At 44.7% G+C, this 23037-nt stretch overlaps 1 protein-coding gene across 29 annotated transcripts in view; it reads right to left on the reverse strand.

Annotated features, from left to right (window-relative positions):
- Window positions 1-23037, reverse strand: part of ank3b (ankyrin 3b) — a 716427-nt gene that overhangs the window by 27510 nt on the left and 665880 nt on the right. For 27 of the 29 annotated variants that reach the window (XM_072557889.1, XM_072557888.1, XM_072557893.1 and 24 more), the window contains 3 exons: window positions 9416-9547; window positions 7335-7478; window positions 2381-3062 (listed from right to left, as the gene is read on the reverse strand). In XM_072557889.1, the coding sequence (XP_072413990.1) occupies window positions 2381-3062; window positions 7335-7478; window positions 9416-9547 (958 nt within the window). The other 2 variants (XM_072557898.1, XM_072557904.1) reach the window with 2 other exon arrangements.

A 23037-nucleotide genomic window follows, 5' to 3' on the forward strand; every position in this document is an offset into this window, starting at 1 on the left:
AGCTAGTGTGCTTCCAATTAAACCTGTTGGACTATGACCTGGTGTTGTGTAATTTTTAACTTTGTATACTCCAGTCCGACACCAGCATCTCCAAATCATGCTTATTGTAATGACATCCTCCTACCAGTGGTGGCACAGTTTTGTCTCTCTACAGCCAGGACTGCAGGGAATCTTGCCCCGACATTCCCACCATCTCAGTGTCTTCTCTTCACAGGCTGCCTGATGTTTTATTATATCAAAATACAGGCAGGATTTATGAGTTTTGAAAAATGGGACCAATATGCCTTGATCAAATTGCCCCAAAACGTCTCCCCACGCACCCAACTACCAAACGCAACTTTACAAGATGACACCCGACTTGCAGCACATGTGGGCGCGTGTGATGTATGTCAGCTGGGGAACACAAAACATGTCTGTTTTCATCAAAATCCCTATATTGTGTGTTAAACATCTGCAAAGTCACGGGATGGCAGTATCAGCGGTAAGCCAATTATTGGAGGTGAACTCAAAAGGACAGGGGGGTGTGAAGCACATTGGGGAAGTGATTAGGGCTGGGAGGATGGTGAGTGAGGGGCACAGGGTGGGGCAGGAAACTGCAATATATGACACACCTCGATCATGCTGCAACATTGAGGCCAAGCCCCAAACTCAGAAGATAACCAGAAACCTCCATCAACCCAATGTTATATCAGTGCAGACATGATGGGCTGAAAGGCCTTTTCTGCGCTGCATGAATCTATGACGTCGCGAAAAGGTGGCTTCTCTGACAGTGCAGCACTCCCTCAAGACAGCGCACAGGCTGGCATTCTATATCTTACACCTTTGGTGGGAGAGTTGAAACACACCAATGTTGCAGTCTTTAGTTTCATAGAGACATATAAAGGGATTATCTTGTCCAAAATGACATTCTCCATTCTCACAGGAGCCATTCATCCTGGCCCTTATAGCAAGACTAACCATTCATGTCTGTGTTTCCACCACAAACTCTCAACATGTAAAAACTGGATTGATGGACAGCACCTGGGCGTGGTTTGCACTATTGCCTCACAGCGCCAGAGACCCGGGTTCAATTCCGGCCTTGGGCAACTGTCTGTGTGAAGTTTGCACATTCTCCCCTGCGTGGGTTTCCTCTGGGTGCTCTGGTTTCCTCCCACAGTCCAAAGATGTGCAGGTCAGGTGGATTGGCCATGCTAAATTGCCCATAATGTTAGGTGAAGGGGTAAATGTATGGGAATGGGTCTGGGTGGGTTGCTTTTCGGAGGGTCAGTGTGGACTTGTTGGGCCGAAGGGCCTGTTTCCACACTGTAAGTAATCCAATCGAAAAAAACTAATTGAATTCGTTTGACAGCAAGTACAGAAAGGAAGTGAATCCCAGCAATCAGAAACACTCTCCCTTCTACATCAGAAGGTATGTTTTAACTCTCCCACCAAAGGTGTAAGATCTAGAATGCCAGCCTGTGTGCTGTCTTGAGGAAGTGCTGCACTGTCAGAGAAGCTACCTTTTAGCTACGTTATAGATTCATACAGCGCAGAAAAGGCCTTTCGGCCCATCATGTCTGCACTGATATAACTACCATTAAAAGTCTATTAATCCCAATTTTGTGCATTTGTCCTTGAATGTTATGATATTTGAAGGACTCATCCAAATCTTTGTACTGGTTGTCAGGTTTCCAGTCTCCATTGCCTTCCCAGGCAGTGCATCCCACTACCCGCTGAATCAAAAACATTTTTCCCAACTCCCCTCTGAATCTGCTGCCCCTTACCCTCTTATGACTGACCTGTCAACCGAGGGGAACAGCTGCTCTCTATTCACCCGGTCCATATCCCTCATAATCTTATACACCTCAAACGTGTCCCCTCCTCAGTCTTCTCTATTGTAGAGAAACCAATCCAAGCCTATCTAGTCTCTGCTTATTGCACAATTTCTCAACTCCGGGCAACATCCTAGTGAACCTCCTCTAGTGCTATCACATCCTTCCTGTAGTGAGGTGACCGGAATTTGGATGAGATTTTAAAAGGAGCTTGCCCTCTCTCAGGCAGAACACTCCACATTCCCATTTTAAAGAGAAGCAGGAGTTTCTCTCTCCAGTATCATCGTTAAAGGAGATTTTCTAGTCATTACCACACTGCGGGAGCTTGCTTTGCATGAACTTCTTTTTAAATGTAGGAATCCAGGGTGAACCAGATATTGCATTTCAAAAGTATACCAGTAGCTGTAAAGTTTTCTAACTTGGTTGGAGGTCATGGATGGGGGTGGATTTGTGCAAAACGTTTTCTTTAGACCTGTTCTGTGGTATAATAAATGGGAGTACAGTGTGCTCATACAATGCCCATCTCAATATACCCGACTGTCTCTAAGAGCAGTAAAGATCCCACTTACTTGCCATCGTCTTCATCCAGATTGTCAGTGCTCAGGTTACAGCGTCTCGGGGTTGGTGGCTCCACGTCAACACTGGATGTGTCACTATGCCAACCTGGAACTGCAAAAAATTTGTTCTGGGAATTCTGAGCATGGGGAAGATTCTGGTCTTCTTCCTTTGTCACCTCCTCGTCACCTGAACCTTCACCTGGCTGAACAACGTCCAGGCCTTTCAATGAGAACTCGGCAAACTCCTCAGAGTCACGCCTTTCCTCTGGCTGAACTTGGCTGGAAGATGCCCTTTGCCTGGCCGTGCTTTCGTCCTCCAGTGACTGATTGTGCTCCTCCTGCTGCGTTTTACTGTAAGGTTGAGCAACGCAGAGGGTGCTGTTCTCGGTGTTTGGATGCCCAGTCTCACGCTGGCTGACAGCCGTCTCATTCGCCTGCTTCTGCTGTGAAGTGACCCCTTCCCCCATCACCTGGCATGGCACAGAGCGATCAGTGCCATTGGCATCTAGTGCTGTGTCCTCGGCGTCTACAAAAGGTGCAGCTGCTTTTGGACACAGGATTGGTTCGCAGGGAGTTGTGGGGGACGATCCTACACTAGAAAAATTACTAAAATAATCGTCACATCGGAGAGGGGTGGGTGGCATATAGCACAATCCAGCGGGTGTCAGCAGCTCCTTTTGAATGGATGGGTAACCTGAGTGGGTGAAACACAATGGCACAAGCTACACACAACATGCACAAACACATAACAGGCAATGGTATCACACTCAATGTAGCTGGGGAAATGGTTCTATGATCTACAGAGTGGATTGTACAAAACACATACACTTTCATGACACGCTTTCATTGCAATCAACCATCCTACTCTTCCAAGCTGGTTTCTTTGCAAAGAAAAGTCGTCCCAGTATGGGTGACTTCAATTTTCCAGGATAATTAATCCAAACTGGCAGTGTGATTACTGAAGACAAATATCATGGCAGGCAAAATTCAAGAGGACTTACAAATGATTGGACATTCTCCATTTATCAATGAATGAGAGGCCATATTAATTGGGTTTTCCTGTCTCTGTGCAGTGCAGTGAAAGGGGACCAGTCATTATTTTATATTATTCCATGACTGTCATGCCTACAGGCAGCATGATAACCCTGAGATGTCAGAAACCTTCCACAAAGCTGTCCTTTACCAGTTTCCCAGAACATAGAATCATTACTGAATTGTTCGTAGTGTTAATTGTTAATAAAATTGGCTATTTTTATATCCTCAAAGCCTCGCTACCCAAATAAAGCAATCTAAAGAAGAATGTTGCATATTCTTTGGGATTAAATGTCAGACACTTGTTCTGTTTATGATTTCTTTTTACTATCTATGAGTTATCAGTACAGTAATTGTACATAAATGAACCACAGGCAGAGGAATATGGCCAATGAAATATAAAGCCAAGAGCCAATATCAAGATGTGGGTAGCCAGAAGGAAAGTGCAGTATAGTGCTGTCTTCGGGTTGTTAAAATTAGAAGAGCTGCCTACTGAATTATTTTATTAAAGACTGCAGCCATCAAGCCAGTGACTTGGCATCTCTGGCATTTAAGAATAAAAGGCACTGGTGCACACATAATGATTGATTGGATTGGTCAGAGTGACTGACAGAAGGCAGAGTCTTTAATTCCAGTGCAGCTGCTGGGAACGTTCAGCCCCTTCTACAGTGGACTTGGGGCAAGAGGCCAGCTGTGATATGATGAAAACCATCCCCCACATCCCCTACTTCTCTGCTTCCAAACAAGCCTTCCCTTGGTAATGAGGGGAGGGATGTAGCTGTGGATGCTGATGTTTGCAGTGCAATCCCCTCTCACCAATCCACATCTAAGGTGACAGCCAAGTGGCCAGCTTGGTTCAGACTGGCATTGCTGACAGCTGGAGGGGCATCAACACCTGCCAATACCAACCAGCTGTGCCCATATTGTGCCTGACTGATCATGTTTCTCCCCACACTTGGTGCCCTGACTGAATATGAGTGTGGTCCGAGCCATCCTAAGTTGCAGTCCATGAAGTAGGTCAATGGTGAGGACTTTGCACTGGTTGACAGCAACAGTAGCTTTGGGTCAAAGAGGTCTTATGGTGGGTGAATGGTCTTTCTGAATCTGGGGCAAGTTTGGGTCCCAGACCAGGATTTGACAGTCATGACAGGTAGATTCATAAGGAGGTCAAACAGGTAAATTCTTCTGATAGCAGGTGGTGAGACTGGGAGAGTTTCCTAGGTAAAAACAATGACTGCAGATGCTGAAAATCAAATACTGGATTAGTGGTGCTGGAAGAGCACAGCAGTTCAGGCAGCATCCAACGAGCAGCGAAATCAACGTTTCGGGCAAAAGCCCTTCATCAGGAGAGTTTCCTGGTTAGCCAGCACTAAGCGGTAACTGCAGTCTCCCAGCACCACACTTGCGATGGGCTATAATCTTCCTCACAACGAGGGGCCACCAGAAACATATAACATTCTGAGTATGGCTAGAGTTTTGAGTTGTAAAAGGGGAGTTTTATCTTGACAGAGCTGAAGGAAACCGATTGGGGTTCCACACCCTCCTCGCCACCCTGCTCTCTACTGCCACCTTTTGGTCACCTGATGACATGACCTCAGGATTGGTGTGTACACCAGCCTCAAGAATAGCCGACTCCAATCACATCCCACCCTACCAGTAATGCCTTCATGGTCTGTCCACTATGTTCCTTTCTCTAAACCTTTCCATTTCTCTCTCTTACCCTTTAAGACCATCCCTGCCTTGGATCACCTTCTTAATCACCATCCCAAGAATATCTTTTCCCCAGTGCCAATGTTTGCTTGATGATACTGCTTGAAATACCTCAGGACTTCTTTGCTTGTTGTTAAAGATGCTAAGTTGTCATACAGTCATACATGCGCCCTTCAGTCTAACTCGTTCATGCTAACCAGGTTTCCCAAACTGAACTCGGTCTATTTCCATGTATTTGGTCCATATCCCTCCAAACCTTTCCTATTCACATACCTGCACAAATATCTTCTAAATGTTGTACCTGTACCTGTATCTACTACATCCTCCGGCAATTCATTCCACATACAAACCACCCTCTGTATGAAAAGCTACCCCTCAGGTCCCTTTTAAATCTTTCTCCTCTCATCTTAAGATTATGCCTTCTAGTTTTGAGCTCCCCTACCCTAGGGAAAATACATTTATCATTCACCTTATCCATGCCCCTCACGATTTTATAAACCTGTATAAGGTCACCCCTCAATCTCCTAAACTCCACTGCAACAAGTCCCAGCCTATCCAGCATCTCCTTATAACTCAAACCCTCCAGTCCTGGCAACATCTGATAAATCCTTTCTATACCCTCTCCAATTTAATGATATCCTTCCAACAGCAGTGTGACCAGAATTGTGCATAGTATTCCAAAAGCGGTCTCACCAACATCTTGTACAATCTCAACATTTCGTCCCAACTCTTATACTCAATGCTCTGACCAATGAAGGCAAGACTTCACCACCCTGTCGACCTGTGACACAACTTTGAAGGAACTATGCACCTGAACTCCACCTGTCCTTGTTCACCTTCCCAAAATGCAACATCCTGCATTTATGTAAATTAAACTTCATCTTTTCGTTACTCCTGTTCGCAAACTGCTTCCACATTTCACTTCACATGAAGCTTTAGCTGAGGCAATTGGTGCTATTTGTTTTTATATAAAGGTGAATGTTAGCTTCCCTGGTTGTCACTCACTGTACTATAATGGCCACTGTTTATACTATTCATGAATAGCTGGCTATTAATTACAGAAACTATTCGTAAAATTAACATGGCCTGGTATTCACATTTGACTTTGAAGTAGTGTTTTGGAATAGTCCTCAGATTTTACAAACCATTCACCACATTTAGGCCTGCACATTTCTAGAATGATTGGAAACAATGAGTAGCTGACCACAAAATGAGTAAGTGAGAGCAAGACAGGAAGGAAGATGCAGAAGGAAGTTTCTATGAGAAGTTTTCAGATCCACTGGATTTTGACAACGATGAAGATCGCAGTGAGAAAGGAGATTTTGGTCAACTTGAGGACAAATGCAGAGATAAGCACACTGATCAAAAGGAAAAGAGAGAAAAATGATTTGAAATGATCAACATTGTATTCACTTGCAGACAAAGAAATTATAACCATACGAATCGAAACTGCTTTTTGTTTTCAACACACAAAGGGGCTGATACAAGAGTGAAGGAATGGGTAGGACTGGAATGGGATTGGGAATGTCGCAATAAAAGGAAATCCAATTTAGTCATCAGCAGGAGGAGCACAATCAGCACAGCTTCCTAAAGTCAGCAGAGAGGAGAGCAGAGACGGTCGGATCTTGGCACAGGAAAGGGGGTGCCGAGGTAGGTTCAGAGAGGATAAGTGACAAAGTGCAGAAGAAGAAGCAGCTGCAACGGAAGAGCTGGATCTGTGCAAAACAATCGGAAGAAAACTGAAACAGCAGAAATAAAAGCCGGAAAGGTAAGGGCACTAGCATCTTACATTTTCTAAGTAAATGACCACGCGATCACAATGCAATCAGGATTTAATTTGGAACCTTTGGGCTCTAGAGCTCTCAGTTCTACTTGCTGCTGTGTGTAGAGAGAACGCAGATATGGAGATTGCTGGGCCTGCAGTATCTCCCGTCCTGTTAATTGATGGGAGCTCCTGTTGGGCCCACTGTGCTGGGCATCCCATACACACTCCCAGCAGGAAGCTCAGGACCAGCATTGTCAGATCTACTCATAACTGCACAGTACTGCATCACATCAGAATGCATTCCAGCTATGATAAGCTCCAACATTATCAATGCATTTTTCAAATTAGTACGGAGTCTTTAGTGCAACCCCCATCATGCATTCTATAAACAGTGTTTGACCAGCTCTTTTCATGTACCCAGATTGTTACAAACCAGAAGAGGCAAGAGAGTAAAATTACCGTCCGACTGATCCAAGAACACGCAGCTATCATCGGCAAAACTCCTCGTGCCTGACACATTCCCATAGTCAAATATTGGTCCTTCCAGAAGGGTCACAATGTCCATCCGGTTAATTTTTTTGAGGACCCTGCTTAAGGCATCAGCTGCAGAAAAAAAAACAAAGATATCTTGACCGTGTTTCATGACAGGAAGCATTCCGACAGAATCAGCATTGCATTTCTACTAATTAACGGGACTGAATTCATTCAAGTGTAAGTGTTATCTTTTGAATAAATCAGCCTTTCACTTCGGCAGGACAATCTCCTGAAGGGCACCTGCTCGCAAGCCTTTAAATCAAAACAGGCTTGTGTTCTGACAAAGAGGAGAAAGTGAGGACTGCAGATACTGGAGCTCAGAGTCGAGAGTGTAAAGCTGGAAAAGCACAGCAGGTCAGGCAGCATCTGAGGAGAATCAATTCCTGACAAAAGGCTTTTGCCCAAAACATTGACTTTCCTGCTCCTCGGACGCTGCCTGACCTGCTGCGCTTTTCCAGCACTACGCTCTCGACTTGTATTCTGATAAATGATAAATGATGACTATTAATTCAGTTTTGCACCCAGCAAACAAACTGGACAGATTTGGAGAAAGCAGAACAAAGGACACAATAATAAAGCGCAGTTACAAATATGGAACATTTGTGAGTAGAATCAGGAAGCACTTTGCTGGACTGCTTTAAAAAGCTACAGATATTGGGTCAAGTCTAAGACTGATTTGATTTGATTTATTATTGTCACTTGTACCTGGGTACAGTGAAAGGTTTTGGTTTGCCTGCAGTACAGGCAAATCATACCGTACAAAGTACATTAGGATAATAGAACACAGTGAGGAACACGATGTTAGCGCTGTAGAGAAGGTGACAAAGAATGGGATCAATATTAGATTGAAACTTTGAGAGGTCCATTCAGAAATCGAATAACAGCAAGGAGGAAGCTGTTCTTGAATCTATTCATGTATGTATACAAACTTTTGTATCTTCTGCCAAAGGACAAGGGTGGAAGAGGGTATAGGAGAAAGTGAGGACCACAGATACTGGAGATTAGAGTCGAGAGTGTGGTACTGGAAAAGTGCAGCAGGTCAGGCAGCATCCGAGGATCAGGAGAGTCGATGTTTCGGGCAAAAGCCCTTCATCGGGAAAGAGGCTCTGAGCCTCGGGGGGTGGAGAGATAAATGGGAGGATGGGGTGGTGCTGGGGAGAAGGTAGCTAAGAGTGCAATAGGTAGACGGAGGTGAGGGTAATGGTGATAGGTCAGAGAGGAGGGTGGAGCGGATAGGTGGGAAGGAAGATGGACATGTAGGACAGGTCATGAGGGCAATGCCAAGTTGGAAGTTTGGAACTGGGAGGAAGGGAAATGAGGAAACTGGTGAAATCCACATTGATGTCCCGTGGTTGGAGGGTCCCGAGGTGGAAGATGAGGCGTTCTTCCTCCAAGCGCATAATTGAGGTGGGAGGGGTCTTTGATTATGTTGGTTGCTTTCCCGTAACAGTGGGAAGTAAAGACTGGTGGACTCTATGAGGCAAGTGTATGCAGTGAGACAGAGGAAAGGCAGGCAAATGAGATTGGCTGAGGCCTTGTGTCTGGGCTGTCGGGACCTCAGGGGAAGGTCAAGATGGATCATGAATGGGCATGTCTGGTTGTCAAGGGTTACCAAAACTTCTGCCCTGTTCTTTCTAAAATTGTGCTGGGAACCTCTGTCATGGAGGATGGAGATGTTATTGAAACATTCTGCTCCTGCCAGCTGTTTTATTGTCCACCAGTTTCATGACTGGACGTGGCAAGAACACAGAGCTTAAATCAGAGCTGCTGATTGTGTATAATGCAGTCTCCAGAGTGTGAGGAAACATTTCAGATCACAAAGAATGTGAAAATTGTGATTTCTTTTCAGGCAGTGAGTTGTAAAGATTTGAAATGTGTAGCCTCAGAACGATGGAGGAAACAGGTTCATTTGCAACTTTAACAGGAAATTGGACATAGAATCCATTACTGTGTCTAGAATTTTATCGCTCAGAAACATGCTTTATTTCCTGATCTTTTTAACTTACTTGTTGCATCTTTTCCATCTCGAAGGACCCACTTCTTTAACAATATGAAGCTCTGAGTGGTCAACGAATTCGGATTTTCAACCCGAATCTGATTAATATCGTCAACAGAGAAGTTCAATTCTCTTGCCAATTCTGCAAGCAGAATAAATACAAGTTACTTGGTTTCCCTCATTTCAACCATGCAGATGTTTGTTAACCAATTGAAGGAACGTTGGTCCTGTTCATATTGAACATAGAGGCAAAAGAAAGAAAACATTCCCAATTCAAGTCTTTTGCCGTTCTCCACCCCTGACCTTTCGGCTTTACTATTGCGAGGCAACCGTGACCCATTACTCCCCTGCCATGTGGAAGTTGCTTCGAAAGTCCCTGCTGCTTCATCTCTTCTCTCTTTCTCTCTCTGTTACCCCAGTCTTCATAATGTGAAGTAGCCTTCTCTTGAAATGCTTTGTTTGGTCTCTCCCTTCCAAGCAATTTCCATTCCCTTGCCCCCTCAGCCAATTTCTGACACTGTAATGCAATTGAGACATGCAGCTTCTGCTGTTACCTGTCAGTGTGCGCGAGTACCTCAGAACCTGAGTCAGGTACGCACTGAGTGTTAAAAATATGGATTTGAACAGAGAAGGCCCAGAAACACAAATGCTAGTGTCCAAAAGGGTTTCGCAGAGGGAATGTATAGGCCGTCTACTAATTACTGTAGCATCACCTATTCCTACAGGCTAGTTAGTGTAGCCTCTGTCAGAGGGCAAATGTTGAAATCTATTACTCAGTTGGAAAGTCACAGCTAAGTAAAGATTTTAAATGACCAAGAGGCAGGGATATTTCTCTGAGACTGACATTCTGTAATGGATGGATTTGAGAAACAGATTGAAACATTGTTTTGTGGTTTGTGTTAAGATTTTTAAAACTGCACTTTTTTTGTGCGTAACAAATTCACATTCTGTAGATAAAGCACATCTACAGCCTCCTGTGTATTCCAGTGACTAACCACGATGTTAACCAACTGCAAAAATTAAAGATCTCCCATTAAACCAGGAAATTGACTTGTCCCAATATTATCATCAATTGTTAATCCCATCAGTAATAATGGCAGAAAACTGACTCTGTGATAAAGAAGGAACGACAATACATCTTTAAGTCAGGGGGACGTATGACTTGGAGGAGAACTTCAAAGTGAGAGCATGACAATGAACTTGCTCTTCTCAGCAGTAGAAGATATGTGATTGGAAATTATTGTCAAAAAAAGCCTTGTCGATTTGGTGGAGAGTATTTCTCAGGATAGTATACTTTACTGACACAGTACCCAGAAGTTTGAATCTCGGTGCAATGAAAAAAAAGACAAAGTCTCACTGTTTAGTAATTATACACTGGGTGGATGTGACACCCAGCAGGAAGTTTTATCGGTTGAACATTTTTTTGTTTTGCATTTATGCTTTTTGGGACATGCCCATCACTGACGAGGTCCACATTTATTGCCCACCCTTAATGACCCTTGAGAAGGTGGTGGCGAACAGCTACGGTTCATGTCCTGGAAGTACTATGAGGGACGGACATCCAAATTCATCAACCTGACGACAAGGTTCCTCATGGGAGACTGATTAGCAAGGTTAGATCTCATGGAATATAGGGAGAATTAGCCATTTGGATACAGAACTGGCTCAAAGGTAGAAGACAGAGGGTGGTGGTGGAGGGTTGTTTATCAGACTGGAGGCCTGTGACCAGTGGAGTGCCACAAGGATCAGTGCTGGGCCCTCTACTTTTTATCATTTCCATAAATGATTTGGATGCGAGCATAAGAGGTACAGTTAGTAAGTTTGCACACAAAACCAAAATTGGAGGTGTAGTGGACAGCGAAGAGGGTTACCTCAGATTACAACAGGATCTGAACGAGATGGCAGATGGAGTTTAGTTCAGATAAATGCGAGGCGCTGCATTTTGGGAAAGCAAATTTTAGCAGAACTTATACACTTAATGGTAAGGTCCTAGGGAGTGTTTCTGAACAAAGAGACCTTGGAGTGCAGGTTCATAGCTCCTTGAAAGTGGAGTCGCAGGTAGTAAGATAGTGAAGAAGGCGTTTGGTATGCTTTCCTTTATTGGTCAGAGTATTGAGTACAGGAGTTGGGAGGTCACGTTGCGGCTGTACAGGACATTGGTTAGGCCACTGTTGGAGTATTGCGTGCAATTCTGGTCTCCTTCCTATCGGAAAGATGTTGTGAAACTTGAAAGGGTTCAGAAAAGATTTACAAGGATGTTGCCAGGGTTGGAGGATCTGATCTACAGGGAGAGGCTGAACAAGCTGGGGCTGTTTTCCCTGGAGCGTCGGAGGCTGAGGGGTGACCTTATAGAGGTTTACTAAATTATGAGGGGCATGAATAGGATAAATAGACAAAGTCTTTTCCCTGGGGTGGGGAAGTCCAGAACTAGAGGGCATAGGTTTAGGGTAAGAGGGGCAAAATATAAAAGGGACCTTCGGGGCAACTTTTTCACACAGAGGGTGGTACAGGTATGGAATAAGCTGCCAGAGGATGTGGTGGAGGCTGGCACAATTGCAACATTTAAGAGGCATTTGGATGGGTATATGAATAGGGAGGGTTTGGAGGGATATGGGCCGGGTGCTGGCAGGTGGGACTAGATTGGGTTGGCATATCTGGTCGGCATAGACGGGTTGGACCGAAGGGTCTGTTTCCGTGCTGTACATCTCTATGACTCTAATAGAGGATGACAATAAGATTGCAAAGCAGGGTGGTGTGGGGCTCGGAGGGGCTATGGGAAGCCAGCAGGGAAATGGAGTTAAGGTCACAGTCAGATCAACCAACCTATTGGGCGGCACAGAAGGTGTGAGGGGTCAAATAGTCAAATTCTGTTACAAAAACAAAAACTGCTGGCGAAACCCAGCAGGTCTGGCAGCATCTATGGGGAGACAACAGAATTGACCTGATTCTAAGGTAATTCTGCTCCCAATTCTTACGATCACTCTTGTCTGATCCACTGAAATCATTAGACAGAACCTCTGAAAGTGGAGGGCTTGGGCATCATTCATTTATTGTGTTGTTTTTCAAATTGCTGGTCTTTCAGGCAGGTGCTGATTGTGAAACAAAAGGACCAACAGCTCCCTCTTTTGGTGGACCCATTGAAGACAGGAACATGGTGTCTACATCTGATATTAAAACAAACAGGTGACTTTGTCTGTGTCCCTGTATTAACTTGAGCACATCTATTCTTCCAACTGATGGCGTTTGGTGAACGTCCAGTAAAAGGGAAGAGAAAATTCCAACTTTAGATTGTTAAGACCGTGTCTGTCACTGCAAAATTACATTATGTTTATCACTGGCTTAACGGGAAACTGTCCTTCCAATGAAGCAGAGAATTATTCCAGTACGGGCCAAGGTACTTTATTGAAAGTGCTATTTTTCAATGTTACTTTAAAAATTGAGATCCTGCCTGTGTATTTCAGCGTTTCATAAGAAATTGGAGCAAGAGAAGGCCCTTTGTTCAGTCTAGCTTGTCCTGCAGTTCGACAAAATCATGGCTGGTCTGACCTAGGCCTCAACTCCCCTTTCATACCAGCTCCTCAATGTCTCAATATTTCAAAAATCGATCTACTTCTTCTTTAAATACGTTCAGTGATTGAGCCTCCACGACTCTCTGGGGTAGAGACTGCCAGACATTCACTAACCTCTGGGGAAAAAAGTTCCTTCGCATCTCAGTTTTAAGTTAATTTGCCCTTTTTCTGTAACTAGAATATTTTTAAAAATTCATTTGTTGCCAGCAGTTATTGCCCATCCCTAGTTGCCTTTGAGAAGGTGGTGGGGAACTACGTCCCCGACTAATGGAAAAATCTATATGCCCACCCAGCCCCCTCAGATTCCTGTATGCTTCAATAATGTCCACCCAGCTCCCTCAGATTCTTGAATGCTTCGATAATGTCCACCCAGCCCCCTCAGAATCCTGTATGCTTCAATAATGTCCACCCAGCTCCCTCAGATTCTTGAATGCTTCGATAATGTCCACCCAGCCCCCTCAGAATCCTGTATGCTTCAATAATGTCCACCCAGCCCCCTCAGATTCCTGTATGCTTCAATAATGTCCACCCAGCCCCCTCAGATTCCTGTATGCTTCAATAATGTCCACCCAGCCCCCTCAGATTCCTGTATGCTTCAATAATGTCCACCCAGCCCCCTCAGAATCCTGTATGCTTCAATAATGTCCACCCAGCCCCCTCAGAATCCTGTATGCTTCAATAATGTCCACCCAGCCCCCTCAGAATCCTGTATGCTTCAATAATGTCCACCCAGCCCCCTCAGATCCCTGTATGCTTCAATAAGCTCATCCCTTGTTCTTCCTAACTCTAATGAATAAAGGCTGAACCTGTTTAGCTGTTCTTGATAAGACAATCCCATCATCCCAGGAATCGGTGCAATGAATTTCTTTTGAACTGTCTCTCATTCCAATACTGGTATATCCTTTCTTAAATCCAAGACCAAAACTGTGCTTCAGGTGTGGTCTCAGCAACACACCCTGTCCATCCGCAACAAAGTTAAGAATCACACAGCACCAGGTTATAGTCCAACAGGTTTATTTGGAAGTACGAGCTTTCAGAGCACTGCTCCTTCATCAGGTAGCTGTGGAGCAGGACCATAAGACACAGAATTTATACCAAAAGATCATAATGTCATGCAACTTATATGATATATCGTACAAACCTAAACAGTAATTTAGGTTTGTTGAATATATTGTATCAGTTGCATGGCACTGTGAACTTTTGCCCTAAATTCTGTGTCTTATGGTCCTGCTCCACAGCTACCTGATGAAGGAGTAGCGATCCAAATAAACCTGTTCCACTACAACCCTGGTGTTGTGTGATTTTTAACTTTGAGAAAATGAGGACTGCAGATGCTGGAGATCAGAGTTAAGAGTGTGGTGCTGGAAAAGAACAGCAGGTCAGGCAGCATCTGAGGAGCAGGAGAATCAATGTTTTGGGCAGGGCTTTTGCCCGAAACATCGATCCTCCTGCTCCTCGGATGCTGCCTGACCTGCTGTGCTTTTCCAGCACCACACTCTCGACTCTGATTTTTAGCTTTGTCCACTCCAGTCCAACACAGGCACCTCAACATCTGGAACAAGACATTCCTGCTTTTAAACTCCAGCCCCGTAACAAGAAAGGTCAAAACTCAATTTGCATTATTAATTACTTGCTTCACCTGTGTGCTAACATTTTATGTTTTATGCATAAGAAAAACCCTCCGTGCTTCAGTTTTTGTGGAGTCCCTCTCCAATTAAATAGTCTTCATTTTGTCCCTTTCTGCCAAAGTGTTTGACCTCACGCTCTACTGTTAAACTCCATCTGCCAAATTTTTTCCCACTTACTCAAGCTATCGATATCTGCTTCAAATTCCTTATGACCTCACCATAACATGTCTTCCAACTATTTTTGGATCAACAGTGAGTTTGTATAGCCTGCAATTTACCCCTGCCTCCAAGTCATTAACAAACAGAATAAACCTGTATTGGCCCTGGGTTTGGTCCTTGTGACGTTCCAGTAGTTCTGTCTTTCCAACCTGAAAAAGACCCGATAATCCCAACTTTGCCAATCCTCGGTGATCCTCGATAGCATGAGCTCCTACCTTGTGCAGTAATTTTTTACTTAAGAGCTTATTGAATGTCTTATGCAAATCCACATACACTGCCTCTACCAGTTTCCCTTTGTCAACTCTGCTTGTTATATCTTCAAAAAACAAACAGTACAGCACAGCAACAGGCCCTTCAGCCACCAACACATGATGCCTTTCTAACCTTAAAACCTTTAGCCTCTTACACAGACCGTATCCCTCTGATCCCTGCCTATTCACGTATCTGTCAAGATATCTCTTAAATAGAGTCATAGAGATGTACAGCATGGAAACAGACCCTTTGGTCCAACCCGTTCATGCCGACCAGATATCCCAACCCAATCTAGTCCCACCTGCCAGCACCCAGCCCATATCCCTCCAAAACCTTCCTATTCATATACCCATCCAGATGCCTCTTAAATTAGATTAGATTAGATTAGATTACTTACAGTGTGGAAACAGGCCCTTCGGCCCAACAAGTCCACACCGCCCCGCCGAAGCGTAACCCACCCATACCCCTACATCTACATCTACCCCTTACCTAACACTACGGGCAATTTAGCATGGCCAATTCACCTGACCTGCACATCTTTGGACTGTGGGAGGAAACCGGAGCACCCAGAGGAAACCCACGCAGACACGGGGAGAACATGCAAACTCCACACAGTCAGTCGCCTGAGGCGGGAATTGAACCCGGGTCTCTGGCGCTCTGGCGCAATGTTGCAATTGTATCCACCTCCACCACCTCCTCTGGCAGTGCATTCCAGGAATTTATCCGGCTCTATGTAAAAAACATGCCTTCCCCTTTAAACTTAGCCCCTTTTACCTTAAACCTACGTCCTCTAGTAAGTGACATTTCTACACTGGGAAAAAGACTCCAATTTTTTCATGCCTCTCACAACTTTGTAAAATTCGGTCAGATCACCCCTCGTCCTTCGAGTGAGAAGTGTTCAAGTGAAATCAAACCAAGTTTGTTCAATCTCTCCTCATAGCTAATACCCTCCAAACCAGGCAACATCCTGGTAAACTTTTTCTGTACCCCCTCTAAAGCCTCCACATCCTTTGGTAGTTTGGAGAGCAGAAATATAGACAATATTCCAAATGTGGCCTAATTAAAGTTCAACACAGGAGCAACATGGCTTGCTAATATGTACATTCTAGATGCCAACCAATGAAGGCAAGCATGCTATACACCTTTTTGTCCACATTATCCACTTGTGTGGACCTGTACACCTAGATCCCTCTGTTTGTTGATGCTACTATGGGTTCTGCCATTTACTGTATCCTTCCCTCCTACATTATATCTCCCTAAATGCATCATCTCGCATATATCTAGATTAAACTCCATCTTCTATTTCGCCAGCCATCTCTAGTTTAACTAGATCCTGCTGTACCGTATGGCAATCCTCCTCGCTATCCACAGCTCCCCCAATCTCTGTGTCAGCCGTGAAGTAATGAATCAGGCCACCTCATTCTCTTCCAAATCATTCATATACATTACAAACAACAGGGGTCCCAGCACTGATCCTTGTGGGACACCACTGGTCGCAGATCTCCTGACAGAAAAACACGTTTCCAGCCATAATCTCTGTCTTCTAAGCCAAAGCCAGTTCCATATCCATCTTATCAGCTCACTGTGGATGACTTCACCATTTATATCAGCCACTGCCATGAGGGATCTGATCAAAGGCCTTGCTAAAGTCCAAAGAGACAACATCTACCACCCTGTCCTCATCAAGCATCTTTGTCACTTTCTCAAAAAACTCAATCAATTTTGTGAGACATGACCTTCCCAGCACACAGCCACGTTGCCTGTTGCTAAAAAGTCTGTTATTTCTTCAAATGTGGGTGAATCTTATCCTTTAGAATCTTATCCAATAATTTCCCTACCACTGACATAAGGCACACCGGATTGTCATTTATCCCTGCTGCATTCTTAAACAAAGGAACAACACTGGTTATTCTCCTTTGACTAAAGAGCACACAAAGGTTTTGTTCAAGGTCCCAGTAATTTTCACACCTGCCTCACTCAGCATTCTGGGAACTTGCTTACCTTAATGCTTTTCAAAACACCCAACACCACCCCCTTATGATCTTGTCACGCCCTAGAACATCAACATACCCCTCACAAGACTCACCATCCACCTTGTCCTTCTCTTTTGTGAATACTATGAAGGATCTAATCAGATTCCTCTGTCTTCACGTATAAGCTGTCTCCTTTGTCCTTGAGTGGACCTACCCTTTCCCTCCTTATTTGCTTATGAAATGCCTTGGGATTTTCCTTTATTTCATGGCCCCCTTTAGCCCTCCCGATTCCTTTTCTGAGCTCTTTCTTTGTATAGTTTGAGGGAGCTGGCTGTCTTCAGTTTCCTAAAGTATGCCTCCTCTTTCTTTTTGACTCAGCTCTCATTTTCTCTTCTCATCCATGGTTCCCAAATCTTGCCACTCTCACTTTCACATACTGGTACTGAACTCTATCAAATGACATTTAAAAGATTCTCACACACTAGATTAGATTAGATTAGATTACTTACAGTGTGGAAACAGGCCCTTCGGCCCAACAAGTCCACAATGCCCCGCTGAAGCGCAACCCACCCATACCCCTACATTTACCCCTTACCTAACTCTACGGGCAATTTAGCATGGCCAATTCACCTAACCTGCACATCTTTGGAATGTGGGAGGAAACCGGAGCACCCGGAGGAAACCCACGCAGACACGGGGAGAATGTGCAAACTCCACACAGTTAGTTGCCTGAGGCAGGAATTGAACCTGGATCTCTGGCGCTGTGAGGCAGCAGTGCTAACTACTGTGCCACCACAGCAACCCTATTGTTTTCACATTTTCGCATAAAATGTCCAAATATCTGTTCCTCTAATACCCGCTGGCTATTGGGAGGGCTTCCCATGCCTTAGCACAAGCCATATGGGCTCACTGAATGAGCCCTTCAGGGTGTCCTCCCTCACTATAGCCTGTGGTATTCACCTTTATCAATAACACAACTCCTCAACCTCTTTTACAGCTCTCTCCAACTCACCTGAAACATCTAAATCGTTACACTGCCAGTCTTGTCCCTCTCTCAAACAAGTCTCTATAATAGCCATAGATATGTAAAATAGCCCAAGCTTCAAGCTCCAAATTCATTCTGCTTTACATGTTATATTCTTCTCATTAAAACAAATACACTTAGAGTCAAAGAATCAGAGAGATGTACAGCACGGAATCAGACCTTTCAGTCCAGCTCACCCATGCCGGCCAGATTTCCAAACCTAATCTAGTCCCACCTGCCAGCACCTGGCCCATATCCCTCCAATCCCTTCCTATTCATCTTCCCACCCAGATGCCCTTTAAATGTTGTAATTGTACCAGCTTCCACCACTTCCTCTGGCAGCTCATTCCATACACGTACCAGCCTCTGTGTGAAAAAGTTCCCCTTAGGTCCCTTTTAGATTTTTCCCCTCTCACCTTAAACCTATGCCCGCTAAGTTCTGGACTCCCCCGCCCCAGGGAAGAGACTTTGTCTAGTTGTCTATCCATGCCCCTGATGATTTTATAAATCTCTATAAAGTCACCCCTCAGCCTCGGACACTCCAGGGAAAACAGACCCAGACTATTCAGCCTCTCCCTGTAGCTCAAATCCTCCAACCCTGGCAACATCCTTGTAAATCTTTTCTGAGCCTTTTCATGTTTCACAATATCTTTCTGATAGGAGGGAGACTGGAACTGCATGCAATATTCTAACAGCGGCCGAACCAATGTCCTGTACAGCCGCAACGTGACCTCCCAACTCCTGTACTCAATACTCTGACCAATAAAGGTAAGCATACCAAACGCCTTCTTCACTATCCTATCTACCTGCGACTCCACTTTCAAGGAACTATGAACCTGCACTCTAAGGTCTCTTTGTTCAGCAACACTCCCTAGGACCTAACCATTAAGTGTATAAGTCCTGCTAAGATTTGCCTTTCCAAAATGCAGCACCTCGCATTTATCTGAATTAAACTCCATCTGTCACTCCTCAGCCCATTGGCCCATCTGGTCCAGATCCTGTTGTACTCTGAAGTAACCATCTTCGCTGTGCACTACACCTCAAATTTTGGTGTCATCTGCAAACTTACGAACTATACCTCCAATGTTCACATCCAAATGATTTATATAAATGACAAAAAGCAGTGAACCCAGTACCAAAGCTAGTGGCATACCACTGGTCAAAGGCCTCCACAGTCTGAAAACCCTCCACCCCACCCTCTGTCTTCAACCTTTGAGCCAGTTCTGGATGCAAATGGCTAGTTCTCCTTGTGTTCCATGAGATCTAACCTTGCTAATCAGTCTCCCATGGGATACCTTGTCGAACGCCTTATTGAAGTCCATATAGATCACATCTACTGCTCTGCCCTCATCAATCCTCTTTGTTACTTCCTCAAAAAACTCAATCAAGTTTGTGAGACATGATTTCCCCCACACAAAGCCATGTTGACTATCCCTAATCGGTCCTTGCCTTTCCAAATACATGTACATCCTGTCCCTCAGGATTCCCTCCAATAAGTTGCCCACCACTGAGGTCAGGTTCACCGGTCTATAGTTTCCTGGCTTGTCCTTACCACCTTTTTTAAATAGTGACAACATTTTAGCCAACCTCCAGTCTTCTGGCACCTCACCTGTGACTACAAATATCCCAACAAGGGGCCCAGCAATCACTTCCCTAGCTTCCCACTGAGTTCTCGGGTACACCTAATCAGGTTCTGGGGATTTATTCACCTTTATGCGTTTCAAGAGTTCCAGCACCTCCTCCTTTGTATTATGGATAGTTTTCAAGCTGTTGCTATCTATTTCTCCACATTCTATCTTTTCAATGTCCTTCTCTACACTGAGGCAAAATACTCATTAAGTATCACCCCCCCCACCTTCTGCGGCTCCACACAAAGGCCATCTTGTTGATCTTTGAGGGGCCCCATTCTCTCCCTAGTTACCCTTTTGTCCCTAATGTATTTGTAAAAACCCTTTGAATTCTCCTTAACACTATTTGCCAAAGCTATCTCATGTCCCCGTTTTGCCCTCCTGATTTCCCTCTTAAGTATACTCCTGCTGCCTTTATACTCTTCTAAGCATTCACTCGATCTATCCTGTCTATACCTGACATATGCTTCCTTCTTTTTCTTAACAAAACCGTCAGTTTCTTTAGTCATCCAGCATTCCCTATACCTACCAGCCTTCCCTCTCACCCTGACAGGAATATACTTTCTCTGGATTCTTGTTATCTCATTTCTGAAGGCTTCTCATTTTCTAGCTGTCCCTTTACCTGAGAACATCTGCCTCCAATCAGCTTTTCAAAGTTCTTGCCTAATACCGTCAAAATTTAGAACTTCAACGTTTAGATCTGGTCTATCCTTTTCCATCGCTATTTTAAATCTAATCGAATTATGGTCGCTGGCCCCAATGTGCTCCCCCACTGACACCTCAGTCACCTGCCCTGCCTTATTTCCCAAGAGTAGGTCAAGTTTTGCACCTTCTATAGTAGGTAGATCCACATAGAGAATCAGAAAGTTTTCTTGTACACACTGAACAAATTCCTCTCCATCTAAACCCTTAACACTACGGCAGTCCCAGTCTGCGTTTGCAAAGTTAAAATCCCCTACCATAACCACCCTATTATTCTACAGATAACTGAAATCTCCTGACAAATTTGTTTCTCAATATGCTGCTGACTATTAGGGGGTATATAATACAATCCCAATAAAGTGATCATCCCTTTCTTAGTTCTCAGTTCCACAAAAATAACCTCCCTGGATATATTTCCGGGAATATCCTCCCTAAGTACAGCTGTAATACTATCCCTTATCAAAAATGCCACTCCCCCGCCTCTCTTGCCTCCCTTTCTATCTTTCCTGTGGCATTTGTATCCTGGAACATTAAGCTGCCAGTCCTGCCCATCCCTGAGCCATGTTTCTGTAATTGCTATGATATCCCAGTCTCATGTTCCTAGCCATGCCCTGAGTTCATCCTCCTTCCCTGCTTGGCCTCTTGCATTGAAACAAATGCAGTTTAATTTATCAGTCCTACCTTGTTCTCTGCTTTGTCCCTGCCTGCCCTGACTGTTTGACTTGCTCCCTTTTCCAACTGTACCAGTCTTAGACTGATCTGTTTCCTTAGTATCCCATGGGTTCCACCCTTGCACCCACCACTACCGTGCCTCACCCCACCCCCCCACCTTACTAGTTTAAATCCTCCCAAGCAGCTCCAGCAAATCTCCCTGCCAGTATATTAGTTCCCTTCCAATTCAGGTGCAATCCAACCTTCTTGCACAGGTCACTTCTACCCCAGAAGAGATTCCAATGATCCAAAAATGTGAGTCCTTCTCCCACACACCAGCTCCTCAGCCATGCATTCATCTGCACTATCCTCCTATTCCTACCCTTACCAGCTCGTAGCACTGGGAGTAATCCAGATACTACTACCCTTGAGTACCTCCTTTTTAAATTCTTGCCGAACTTGCTATTTTCTCCCTTCAGAATCTCATCCTTTTCCCTTCCTATGTCATTGGTTCCAGTGTGTATAATGACCTCCTGCTGGTCTCTCTCTCCCCCTTGAGAACATTCTGCACCCAGTCTGAGACATCCTTGACCAGGGCACCAGGGAGGCCACAGAAACGTCTGTCTGTGACTCTTGACTAGAGAGTCCCCTCACACAACTGATTGTCTGGAACCCAACATATCCCTCTTTGCATTCGAGCCAGTCTCGATACCAGAAACTAGGCTGTTTGTGCTACATTCCTCTGAGAATCCATCACCCCCTACATTTTTCAAAACAGCATACCTGTTTGAAATTGGGATAGCCACAGAAGACTCCTGCACCACCTGCCTACTCCGCCGACCTTTCTTGGAGTTAACCCATCTACTGACTGTATCGGCGGTTTTTCTCCCTTCCTATAACTGCCATCCATCACACTCCCAGCTCCTGTAAATTCCTCATTGCATCTCGTGCAACCTGTCCTACTTCGACAGCTCCCATCTGCCTCAGAAGACATTCCAATGATCCACCTACTTGAATCCTTCCCTCCGACAGCAGCTCTTAACCATGTATTTTACTGAACTAGCTTCACACTTTCAGCCTCACTGGCATGTGGCACAGGAAGTAATCCCATGATTACCACCCTACAAGTCCTGCTTTTCAACTTCCTGCTGAACCCCCTGAATTCCATTTGCATGTTGTTGGTACCAATATGGACCACAACCTCTGGCTGCTCACCCTTCCTCTTCAGAATATCTTGTGCCCATCCATCAACCTGGCACCAGAGAGGCAACACACCTTCCTGAAGTCTCCCTTGCAGCTACAGAAATGCCTATCTTGCCCCTGGCCTACAGTTCCTGCTTTCGGAAACCCTCCCTTGTTGAGCAGGGATGTCACATCAGCAGTTCTCCAATCCACTGGAACCTTTCCAGAATCCAAAGAGTTCTGCAATATTTCATCCAATACCTCTGCAGCCAATTCCTTGAAAATCCTTGGATGCAGTTATCAGGACTCGGTGACTCCCTTGTTTTTAGTCCCACTTGTTTGTCAGATCCTTTCTTCCTGGTGACTGCCTTTGTCAACCATGGGAGGTTCAATCTTCTCACTGAGTCTTTTCAGACCACAATAAATTCTTGCTGAGTGTTTTGACCAATCTACCACTGCTCTGAAGATGGACAAGGGAGAGTAACTCTGAAGATGGATGAGGGAGATCCAGTAGATGTAGTGTACCTGGACTTTCAGAAAGCTTTTGATAAAGTCCCACATAGGAGGTTAGTGAGCAAAATTAGGGCGCTGGTATTGGGGGCAAAGTATTAACTTGGATTGAAAGTTGGTTGGCTGACAGGAAGCAAAGAGTAGTGATAAACGGCTCCATTTCGGAATGGCAGGCAGTGACCAGTGGGGTACCGCAGCTTTTTACAATATATATTAATGTTATAGAAGATGGTATTAGTAATAACATTAGCAAATTTGCTGATGATACTAAGCTGGGTGGCAGGGTGAAATGTG

Source organism: Chiloscyllium punctatum, chromosome 38 (genome assembly GCF_047496795.1).
Source record: "Chiloscyllium punctatum isolate Juve2018m chromosome 38, sChiPun1.3, whole genome shotgun sequence".
Lineage (NCBI taxonomy): Eukaryota > Metazoa > Chordata > Chondrichthyes > Orectolobiformes > Hemiscylliidae > Chiloscyllium > Chiloscyllium punctatum.